General features: G+C 41.7%; 1 protein-coding gene across 6 annotated transcripts in view; it reads right to left on the bottom strand.

Moving 5' to 3' along the window:
- Positions 1–12,854, bottom strand: part of LOC115225720 (AT-rich interactive domain-containing protein 2) — a 101,781-nt gene that overhangs the window by 15,717 nt on the left and 73,210 nt on the right. For 5 of the 6 annotated variants that reach the window (XM_029796640.2, XM_029796641.2, XM_036514621.1 and 2 more), the window contains exons 17-18: positions 4,699–8,848; positions 119–254 (exon numbers count right to left, since the gene is read on the bottom strand). In XM_029796640.2, coding sequence (XP_029652500.1) covers positions 119–254; positions 4,699–8,848 — 4,286 coding nt within the window. The remainder of the gene's footprint in view (positions 1–118; positions 255–4,698; positions 8,849–12,854) is intronic. The other variant, XM_036514620.1, reaches the window with a different exon arrangement.

Raw genomic sequence — 12,854 nt, 5'->3', positions numbered from 1 at the left:
ACATGCTTCAGTGACAATTCAAAACCAATGGAACCTGGATCAGGAACAATGGAGGAAAATGGTCAATGGCCTATGCTTGATAGGGAACAAAGGATGTAACCGAGTGAAAAGTACTGACCTGTATGTGTGTGACCAAAGACCATTTTTTCCTTTCCAATTTTTCACAGCCTTCCCATTTACAAACTCCATCAGACTCTGCCATGACATGTGCACTGTAAACATGACTGTAGACACCTTTGCTGGTCTCAAAACAGCTGAAAGAAACCAGGAGGGAAAAAAAATAAGACTCTCAATGAAGCAACATTTCACAAGAGGCTGCAAATACCAAATAGATTAAAGAAAGACAGAGAAAACAGTGTAGCAGGGGCCATGGTGTTGAACAGACCGTGGCTAGTATTCACACCCCACCCCCTGGGACTAATAAACAACACAAGCTCATCGTTTCCACCTCTATCTCATAGTAAAGCATGTCACAAGGAAACTGAAATCCTATTTCTCTCAATCTGTTAACCACATCATCATCATCATCATTCAGTGTCCATTTTCCATGCTGGCATGGATCAAATGGTTTGACCGAAACTGGTAAGCCAGAGAGCTCTACCAGGCTCCAGTTCGATTTTGGCTTGATTTCTATGGCTGGATGCCCTTCCTAACTCCAACCACTCCAAAAAGTGTAGTGGGTGTCACCAGCACTGGCCACGATCACCATTTCATATGTCTTCTCAAGCAAAGCAAATTGCTTGTCCATCGCCTCTGTGAGATTCAACATCTGAAGATCATGCTTCACCACCTAGTCCCATGTCTTCCTGGGTCTACCTCTTCTACAGGTTCTCTCCAGAAAAAAAAATATTCACAACAACTGAATCCACTCCATCAGTTGTCTCTCTACACCCTACCACCCCTGCTAATCCAAGAGACCCCTGACAGGGTGTGGCATTATTCCACCTTGCATTCATCTCCATTTTCCTGTACAATCTTCTTGTTTCTCAACTCATCATGTCCAACTGTAAAACCTCTCATGGACCATAGCTGCTATTATTACTACTATTATATAATAGATATTATTACTGCATAGAACCAAGTTAACTATAAGCTGTAACAATTTTCACGTATAACACTTGATCTAAACCAATGAGGAAGCCTGTTCCTGATTACTCAACCCACTAAAAATAGCAGCCAAATCTCTTCCCTCTTCAATCCCTCTCTTCTGTATACATCGGTTAATTTAATGCTAGACACATTAGCAGTGATTAAAAGACAGGCCGGTGGCAGTTTCAACGCCGCTGATCCTAAATCTGGTGGATCAAGGAACAAGTTGCAGCTAAACAACAACAACCACATCTTTAAGGCTGACAGCAATTGATACAAGGGTGTGATAGCTTTTACAGTTATTCCATGAACTTAGATTTGAAAGAAAAAAAAAACATACAAAGGTTAATGGAGCTGAGGCCTCTACCCGTGTTGTAGACTGTATTTCAGAAGCTATGGTCAGCCAACAGGTGTGGTCTAAACCTTTAGCTTTCAAATTCCTGTCAAATGAAATATATATTTATTTACATTGTTTGGAATTTATCCTGCATTGTCTCATTGCTTCAACATTCTGATGATGTGATGGCTTATTTTAAAGATCACATTGTAGGGTAGGTGTGAGAGGTTAGATCTGGCCAGTTTAAATGCCAAAGGGTTAAGCAATGTTTCTAAAGTGCATGCTCAATACGGATCTACATCTATCTTCATTCATCACTGGGGTTTGGTTCTAAAAAACACAGTGATAAAGCAATCCGCTCCATATATTTTGTAAATGATAGATTCGTTGACACCAAACTTGTGTCCACAGCAGCAAAACTTCCACCACCACATATTTCCTTGATTATCTCTTTACCTTTACCTGTAGGGAATACACTTGTCTTCACATTTTTTCTGTTCTCTGGCCCCCATGTCGATGGGTTCAAATACATAAATCAATATAAAAGAACACAGCCATGCAGATTCCAGCCAATAGTTAGGACATTCTGCGTGAGTGGGCCTTGGTGGATGGTCACTTGGATGCGTCTTTGTGATACAAGTTCAACCTTAGACTGATTACTGACATTTGTTATCACAGATTTGTGATAAGCATGAGGACCATCCAGAAGAGCTGTGTGTGCACAAGCATCAGCCCACAACCCTGCACCCCATGTGCTGGTGTGAACATATCCTCTGCCTCCTGCCAGACTATCCCACCAGGAGGGCCTTACTCTTGTTTGACACAGCAGCTGTGGGATGGAAGGGACCTCATAGCAGGCCCCACACCAGATAGCTGGATGCGATTAAGGAAGATCTCCAGAGGCTCAACGTTATTCTGGAGGATGCAGAGGGGCTGGCATAAGACTGCCAGCGATAGTGGGTGGGGGAGGGGGACATGGGACTTGGTTGGCTCTACGCACAATGACACCTCTGGGGCCATGAACCTGGGATGCCCCAGGCCCATCAGCAAGAGCATGAGAAAGTAACATGGTTCACAGTCAAGTGTACCATGTTGTCCTGGATCAGTGTTGAATGAATCAGTGATAAATGAGGCAACATGGAAAATATAACTAATATGAACAACAGGAAGCTGTAACCATGGAAATGAATTTAATTTCTAAATTACTAAATCAGGTAAAATATCAAATATTAAACGAGCAAACTAATTGTATATATTTCCTTTTGACAAAGCGTGAATGTATTTTGATGAAAGAGAATGTGATTAATGTCACTTCAGTATATCACTCGTACCCCTTCTCCTCGACTTACGACTGATGAGACTTACAACCACAAAAAATAGAGAAATAACAAAAATTAATTTTAAAAATCGATTTTTGGACGTGAGGCAGCTGCAAGGAGAATAATTATGGCTGCATCTGGTAATGCAGGTCTCCCTCAGATCCGGACATCCACTCCCTGTCACTGTCTCCCACTCAGTCGCTTTCAAATGAAAAATAAGTATCTCTCTTTTACTCTTTTACTTGTTTCAGTCATTTGACTGCGGCCATGCTGGAGCACCGCCTTTAATTGAGCAACTCAATCCCAGGACTTATTCTTTTGTAAGTCCAGTACTTATTCTATCGGTCTCTTTTGCTGAACCACTAGGTAACGGGGACATAAACACACCAGCATAGGTTGTCAAGAAATGCTAGGGGGACAAACGCAGACACACAAACACATATATATATATATATGTATATATATATATATATATATATATATATATACATACACACGACAGGCTTCTTTCAGTTTCCGTCTACCAAATCAACTCACAAGGCTTTGGTCGGCCCGAGGCTATAGTAGAAGACACTTGCCCAAGTTGCCACGCAGTGGGACTGAACCCGGAACCATGTGGTTGGTTAGCAAGCTACTTACCACACAGCCACTCCTGCTGTGTTGAAAAATATAAATCCAACATACTGACCAGACTGACTTATGAGTTGTCAGTTGGAATGGAACTTGGTCGTAAGTCGAGGAGGTGTATTTGGGTCTTTCAGCAATGATTGGATGAATGAAAGGAAACCAACTTTGAGACAGTTTTAACCATTTAGCATTCGGATTACTCTCTCCAATGTAATTCCATGGTTTCAAATTTTGGCACATGGCCAGCAACATTGAGGAAAGAGGTAAGTCGATTACATCAACCCCAGTACGCAGCTGATACTTATTTTATTGACCCCAAAAGGATGAAAGGACAAAGTTGACCTTGGTGGAATTTGAACCCAGAACGTAAAGGCTGACGAAATACCACTTAGCATTTTGCCTGGCATGCTAACCATTCTACCAGCTCACAGCCGTTCACTCCTGTGTAATCTATTCACATTGTTTGCAAATTAATCATGCAGTATTTCTTAACTTCAAAATTTCAACGACGTGCTTGCTTATTTTTTCAGGGGCCACATCAAGCTGGTTTGACTGTAAATCAGGCAGAATATTTGGGTGGGATATGGTAGGTTTAAATGCTAAAGGGTTAATCTCAGAAAAGGAACACTAAAAATACCAAACCCCTTAATGCAAAGCACCCAGAAAAATGGATACAGTTTCCGTCAACCAAATCCACTCACAAAGCTTTGGTTGGCCCGAGGTTATAGAAGACACCTGCCCAAGGTGCTACACAGTGGGACTGAACCCGGAGCCGTGTGGTTCGTAAGCAAGCTACTTACCACACAGCCACTCCTACTACTACTAATAATAATAGTTTCAAATTTTGACAGAGAGTCTATTACATGAACCCCAGTATTTGACTGGGATTTCTTTCATCAACCCCAAGAGGATGCAAAGGCAACATCAGTGGCATTTGAACCCCAGAACATAAAGCCTGAAAAAATGCTGCCCAGCATCTTGACCGATGTTCTAACAATTCTGCCAGCTTGCTACCCTAGCAATAATAGTAATAATAATAAGATTTAAATTAGGGGGAGGAGGGGGGATCCAGTGTTCAGCTGGTACTTGTTTTATTGTCCCCCAAAGGGATGAAAAGAAAAGCTGACCATGGCAGAATTTGAACTCAGAACGTTATGATGGATGAAATGCTGCAAAGCACTTTGTCCAATGTGCAAACAATTCTGCCAGGTCACTGCCCTAGCAATGATGATGATGATGATGATGGTGGTGGTGGTAGTGGTTTCCTTTACAGTCATAATGAAAACAACAACAACAAGAGCAACAATACTATCAAAGGGCACTTACCGTTTACAGTTGGCCCACTCACAAACAAATTCTGAACCAATCGATGACGAACACCTTGAGTCTGCACTACCAGCATTGTTCCGAATTCGCTTCCGAGCCTTAACCAACTTATCAGCACCTGTGCCTGGAACACCTTTGGGAGATATGGACTGAGCAGGACGCAGGGCAGTATCTTTACTATCTTTATACAACAGCGTACCCGATAAGAGTGTACCCTGATTAAAGTTGGAATGCTGTTTTTCAAAAGCGTCCTGAACTGAAGAAACACTAGAGCTGTCACAGCTGATGTCTCCATCACCAGAATCTGATGCTGGAACCAGCCGTGATTCACAAGTCCTATTTACATGGCTACATAACACAGTTGAATTTTGTTTTTCAGATTTTTTCTTCAAACAATTGCTACCAGAACAATCTGACGGCCGCTGTTTCTTTGCGGCACACGTGCCAGAACCCAAATGTGTTGCAGTCTTTTCAATATTATTACTGTCTGTTAAAAATTTACAATCGCTTATTGTTTCTTGTAGTCCATTCACAACACAACCATTTTCCGGAACCCTAGCAACAGAAGATGATGAGTTTGACGATGATGATGACGATAATGATGACACACTCGCCTTCCGCTTCCTCTCTTTTTGATTCTCTGCCGAGAGCTGTAGTTTGGTGTCGAGTGAAGTTTTACTTTCACTGCTGCCTAAATGGTTTAAAATTCCATTGACTTTGCTAAATTTGTCAACAGGTTTATTCAACAAAATCTTTTCACCGACACTCAACTCTTCCGACTTGATATCAAAGTTCAGTTTGACATCAACAGTTGAAGCAGATGTAACACCATTGTGCAACAGTTCATTACTTCCACCACTCGGACACATCTTGGTGTCCCCTAATGTCTGAATATTATTATTATTGTTATTATTATTATTATTATTATTATTATTGTTGTTATTATGCGGACACAAGCAATGAGCCGTGACCGCAGCACTGCTAGACTTCACACCACCGTTCACTTGAGCCCCCGCTGCCAGTGTTCGGTTTGGTTTCGGAGACTCGCAAGTGCTGCTGCTGACCGACAGTTTGGCGCCGGAGTTCTCACCGTCAACGGGAACTTCTGGATGTGTTAAGACATCGTCTTCCTGTTTTGTGGAAACTGTATTAGAATTTGAAACCTCGCTCTTCCCAACGGCGTCGGACTGAGTCTTCTCTTCTTTAATGTCTGTCAATAGAGGTTTGTGTGGATGATATGTTGTTGATATTGTTGTTGATGAGGATGAGAATGATGGCGATGATGATGATGATGATTGTGGATTACTATGACAAGTATTGCTGCCCAACATGTCGACATTCTTCTTCAACTCTTTACTCGCTGAATATACAAAAGCTACGGGCGATTCAGCAATCTTCTCTTCCGTATCAATGTCCATAGTCGGAATGCTGTGTGTGTGATTATGTAAAAGGTTTTTCTCATCCGAGCCGGTCAGCAGGATGTTTTGAAAAGATGCACCAGGAACGTCCTTAGCATGGCTCACAACATCCGAATTCTGTAGTGACTCAGATTTCTCTAAATTGGACGGCTCAGCAGCCCCTTCTAACAGCTTTAGGCATTTGTTCTCAACGCGCTCAATTCTTGCCTCAGATCCTTCTTTTACAATGTCCTTAGCACATTCTACCTCTCCACATACCTCCAACTCAAAATTCTGTGGTGTCTGCGGTGACGAAGCATTCGACAACACAGAGTCGGTGTCTAAAGATTTACATTTCGATGTAACCAGCTTGGGTGTTGATGCACGACAAGGGTGAGAAGTGAAGTTTTTCACGGGACTAACTCTACCTTTCTTCATTTTCTGTGAATTCTCCAGCAGCATGTTCTGACTAGAAGGGAACAAGTGTCCCTGAGATTGAAAAACACATTTTGTGAGGGTTTGTGGAGAGAGGTTGCTATCTAAAGATGTCTCTCCAGGTGAAACTGGGGACACTTTAGAAAAAATTGTATTAGTAGTTGCAGTGGTAGTATTGGTAGTAGTACTAGTAGTAGTTGTTGACACTTGAGTTACTGGCCTGTACTGGATAACCACTTCATTCTGCTGCAAACTACTGTCAATGGTCTGTGACAAAGCATTGAGTGGCAGTGAACTGGGGGCAGTGTTGCTGTTGACTGGTGCTGGGGCCTGGCTTAAACTGTTTTCAAATATCTGACTTGTCTCGAGACTCAGGCCCTGTTGGGTGTTGGAAAGATTACTGTCGGGCAAGTCATGAATTACAATTTGCTGCTGCAAATGTTGAGGTTGCAAAGTAGACTGTGGCTGACTCGGTTGAGCCTGTATCACAAATTGTTGTTGTGGTTGTTGCTGTTGCTGTGGCGGCACCTGAATGACTAGCTGTTGGGTTTGCAGAGTGGCCGGTGTGGTCTGTATGACAAGCTGTTGAGTGGCTTGAACAGGCTGACCCTGCGGCGTTGACGGCATCTGAATGACCAGCTGCTGCTGTTGCTGAGCTTGCGGCTGCTGGAGGAGAATCTGAGATCCTTGGATAACAAACGACTCTTCCGGCCGTGAAGAAACAGCTTGTGTGGCGTCTTGTTGGTCCTGGAGCTCAGCTTGAACAACTAAAGGCTCCTGGTTGCTTAACTGTCCCGAGACAGGTTGAACGACAATGTCCTGGTGCTGGAGATTTGCTTGGGAACTCAGTTGGATCACTAACTCGTCCGGTTTCACACCATTGTTAGCATCTTGGGTGACAGGTAACACTTTCGGGGCAGCCTGCAAGAGGACTGCCTTATTTCCTTGGCCTGTCTGTTGCGAGTTTTGTGCACTTTGTACGACACTGGCATCAACAGTGACTGCCAATTGCGTCGTGGCAGACCCCAAAGATGCTTCTACTTTCTTAGAATCTTGCTGGTTGGTCTGTTGGGAAAACGGCTGCTCAGAGGGAAGAACTGCATCCGGCTTCTCCAACTGACTTTCCAAAGATTGTGCGAGATGTAATTCATTAGATGCAGGTGCCAGATTTCCCTTTAATTCTTCCTGAAGATCTTCATGACCAGTGTCCGGCTCAGTCTGCTGGCTGTCCGTTTCCATGTTTTCTTCTTGCCGTAAATTGTTATCACATGTGGTCTGCTGAGAGTGGGGGTCCTTCGGGGTGCTGACTGGCATACTCTGCTGGGATTGGTCTTCGGTTGTATAGCACGAGTCTTGACTAATGGAGGTTTGCGATTCCATTGTGTCAGACGGTGCTGGAGAATCGATCGACGGTGGATGCCACTCCATCACCGGAACTGTCACTGCCCTGACAACATTCTGTTTGATGGGTTTGGTTTCGAGGCTTGGAAATCCATCCTGAGACATGGCAGCATCAGATCGAGCGGGTGAAGGAGGGGCGTTAGAGATTGAGGAGATGGTCAAAGGGGTTTCTTGACACTGGTGTGATGGACTTTGAGTTCCTCGGTTTTGGTTGAGCTTCTTGGCAAGTAATGTTTTAATTAAGTTTGTTTCTGAGGGCAGGCGATTTCCTGCGGTTCCAACACCGTCTTGGAATGGACTGCCTTTACCCTGCAGGTTTGGTTTAATTTGCTGCCTTGAAGGGTTGGAGGCAGGGGCCTGAGTCTGGTCAGATTCCATATGCAAAGCATGTTGAATGCAAGGATACGAAGGGTTCTGATTGAGGGCTGTCTGTGTATTAAGAGGAGAATCTTGTAGTTTTAAAGACTGTTGAGCAATAGGGGACCGGAGCTGTTGCTGGAGGACAGAAACAGTTTTACATTGTACGTTGGGTGTTGTAGACACAGCGGATACCACAAGGGTACGGCTGATGGGTGTCGAGGGCGTTGGTGGTAAAGGATTGGCTAAGTTTCTCGAAGGCGTTCCGGGAGACTGCAGGATTTTGGCGCAATGTTTCTGTTGGTTTGACTGGTTGTGATGACTTTTCGGCGTGTGTGGTGTCGCTGGACTCGAGCCTGATGGATGCTGACTTCCGGGAAGCTGACTTGAGTGTGAACTGCTGCTACCTACAGGGAAAGGTGGGCAAGAATCCGGTTGAAGATGGAGAAGAGGTGGTTCCAACAGTCGTTGTCTTAATGTTGGGGTGTGTGTTAAACACGACTGAGAAGAGTTAGCTACTTTCTGAAAGCCATGCGACGAGTGAATGCTATTTTTATCAACTGAAAGCAAGAAACAAAAGAAAACATAGCATAGCAGAACAACTACAGCACAACAACAACAACTAACAGCAATTTAAACCAAAATAAAAACAAATCAACAGAAATTTCATTCTAACAAAAATAATAATAATAATAATAATAATAATTATAATAAAATAGCCACAACAGTAAAGGTACTCTCTAGATGTTGCAGGAGAGATAAGCTCCTATAAAGTTACAGTCTAACAGAGTCTGGAGTGAAAGCTATGTTAAGTTAGAGCTAGACATATTTAATGCGGCAAGCATTAAAAAAACTAATTACAAGTTATTAATTAATGATACAAAAGACATGAGCTCAGGGACTAATATTATAGATGTTTGCGATCTAGTTTGGATTCTTTGTCATCAAATTTGATTGCAAAGAATTCAAACCAGATCGACAACATCTATACTTTAATAATTTAAGCAAATAGGGGAGACAATTTCAGTTATGCTTTGGCCTTATTAAATCTCCTCAGCAAAACAGGTTTCATTGAACTTGCCAGCCTAACTGTTCTGATCTATGACAGTTTAAGTCAATCCTTTCCAAATATTCGGATTAAGGGTGGCAGGCATTTATCCTCCCTGCCTACAGTGTTAAGTAATTATATTCTAATATCAACTATTTGCTCTCCTGTATATCACATGTGGTACACGGGACATATTTCCTTGACATCCATGCATCATATATGATACACAATCCTTTTTTTTTCACCCGTCAGAGTCTCCACACTTAACCATGGTCCAATCTGGAGACTGTTAATTTGAGCTGGAGATCCTAACGGTTTGATGAGCCTATTCTGCCACAATGGCTCAACACGGCTTGGCAGAGAGGTGCAAATTTAACACTCATACCCAGGAGTAGTTAAGTCAATTACATAAACCAACCCATTGTCCAGCTGGTCCCTATTTTATCAACCCTGAAAGAATATTCATAACATTCTTTTATGTCCAAATTTCAAAAGCTTCAAGTTTTCATCAATGTTCACATTCCTGCACCACAGAATAGTGCAGACCATATGTAAACATTTGCACAGTTTTTCCTCGTTTCTATACGTAAGTCCCTTGATGCTAAAGCCTTTGGCCTATTATCATCCTACAGCAATAATAAACAGGTCCCGTGAACAGACCAGGAGAGAGAGCTTCATGCGACCATGATCTTAACTGGAACAATACTTCAGTGTATTTGGTTCTGTTGCAGTGACAAACCAGTCAGATGCAAACTGTCACCTCTTATAACACATCTGAATATGCTACAGGCCAGGTTCACTAACATTTTTAACCCTTCAGCATTCACGTTACTCCATCAGATGTTCCGCTTATTTATTCACACTGCATTCTCTCGTAGCTTTGAGATTTCTATGATGTGATTGCATATTTTTGGAATGACACTGAAGGGTAGGTGTGAGAGGCCGGATCTAGCCAGTTTGAACATAAAACGGCCGGTTTTAATACTAAAGGATTAAAGCTGCTGTACACTAAGTATAATAATTTATTTAAAATACACTTGCAAGGTACATCAACAGACCTAAGGCTACTTGGTAGTTGGTGTAATAGCTAAATAAACTCTGTGAATAGTGAGTCTAGAGAGCACCATAATATATTAAATAAAAATACAACAAATATTTAAGCTTTAGTAGGAAAGAAAGAAAACACCAAAAATATACAGATTGGAGAAAAAAAGGCATGCACAGTTGAAGAATTATATACATAAAACAGAAATAAGTTCCAAAAGCTGATAACAATGGAATAGAGGAAGAAATACATTAAAATAATGTTCAAAGCAGTTTTTAAATATATCAGAAGAAAATGGTTTTTAATGGTTGTATTAGGCAATTCTCTCAGCAGTTAAACAGGGAAACACCTGGGATTAATATAAACAGGAACACACCTGGGATCATAGATGGAATTAAAAGGAATTCGGTCCTCAATTTCCAATCTAACACAACAATCTATTAGAGTTTTTCAAGCTATGGTTATTCAATCTAACAGGGGAAACCTCTTTACAGTCACATAGCCTATCATAAACAGCACCTCAATTTTCCTCAAATTGCACCCTACAGTGAGGCCCTAAATTCATTCTATCTGAATACAAAAAGGAATTATTATAACAAGAGCATCTCTGACCATATTCCTGTCGGATCAGAGCCAGCCTGAGGGTTAACGAATAGCTACTAACGAGTAATTCCCTATATCTGAATAAAAGGAATACAAAGTTGTGGCTGGAACATCTTAGGCTAAAGATTTATTAGACCAGAACCAACTTGAGCCTACAGACGAGGAGCAATTGTAATGCTGCTAAAACAGAGATTGAATTCTTTGAAATCGCACACGTCTGCAACCCACATAGAATCACCCACCCTACTAAACCGGTTTCCATATCATGCTGGAACAAATAATTCTTATACCATTGAATGTCAGTACTTCTCTACAGCTAAACCATACAGAAAACACTAGAACATGTAATGGGTTTCTTATCCAAGAAGACACAAATGTAAAACTTTGAAGATCAAAACTTCCGTAGGTGCAGACATGCCAAAGTAGTTAAGAGGATCACTCTGCAACCATATGGTTTCAGGTTCAGTCCCACTGCGTGGCACCTTGGGCAAGTGTCTTCTACTATAACCCCAGGCTGACTAATACCTTGAGAATAAATTTGTAGACAGAAACTGTGTGGAAGCTCATTCTGTGTATATAAAGGGTAAAGACCCTCTTCAGTCATGCTTGACCATGGGATTGAACCTGGAAAGTTCCCCTCCAAGGCACAAGTCTAGGCAAGGTTGTTTCTGGAAGACTAGCTGTTGCCTACGCATACCAGCCTCCTCTCACCATGATGTTATCCAAGGGAAAGGCAAAGGGGCCGATACAGCTTGGCACTAGCCCAGCTTGGGAATTGAACTCACTACCTGATAATTGTGAGCCCAGTACTCTAACTACTGAGCCATGTACATGGCTCATTTTTGCCAGCTGAGTGGACTGGAGCAATGTGAAATAAAGTGTCTTGCTCAAGGACACAAAGTGTTACTGGGGGGGGGGGGACTCATGGCCTTCTGATCGTGAGATGAATACCCCGACTAAGTCACGCACCTTCGCTGTGTCCAACTACTGCATTCTAGCTCCCCTGGTTAGAAATGGTCATTGTACCTGTGGGCTACAATGAATCCAAGTCAGACCTGACCATGGATTCAAATAGCTTCCTTACTGTAACGAGTTCCTTCTGAATCACAGATATTCTAAAACTACCACAGAAGGATAAGTGGGGATATAATAGTTGCTTAAAAAATGATTGGAGTAGATTAGCTATTCCTTCTGGACACTAACCTGACCGTGAGATGACAGTAATGCCTATCAGATTAATTGTAACAGAATGCTGACCACAACACAACAATCACACAACTGGTATGGCAAGAAGTTGAACACTCACAATTGCAGAAATACTGAATGCTTTGAGAGCAACAATACCAAAAGCTTTCTAAAATTCTTAGATGTGAATAATTAAAAAATATTAATTTGAATAAATTCAACAATTAATAACTGAAACACACTTCTCAAAACAGTTACCTTCACTCACAAATCACAAAACAAACTCTGCATGCTTTCATGTTTTGACAAGCGGCTCAAACAGAAAACAAAACATTTCCAAATACACACATAATACAGACATAACACAAACCTTATGTACTATATATGCAAATACATGCTTATGCATATATATACATACACACACACACACAAACATATATACACACAGACAAACATACACACACATATATATATACATATATACACACACACACAAGGATATACGTACAGTCACATATATACATACACATTTAGATATACAGATGCACATACAAATTTGCACGCACATCAATAAAGTAAAGTTATTTGTCCATACTGCTTTTAATAAAAGCCAAAGTTTCTGTGTTTCGAGGGAGCCAAGGTCCTGAAGTGGAAGTGGAAATGATTTTAATAGAAAGGGCTTATT

The sequence above is a fragment of the Octopus sinensis genome, linkage group LG28 (assembly GCF_006345805.1).
Source record: "Octopus sinensis linkage group LG28, ASM634580v1, whole genome shotgun sequence".
NCBI classification, from domain to species: domain Eukaryota; kingdom Metazoa; phylum Mollusca; class Cephalopoda; order Octopoda; family Octopodidae; genus Octopus; species Octopus sinensis.
This window is presented reverse-complemented; position numbering and strand designations above follow the sequence as displayed.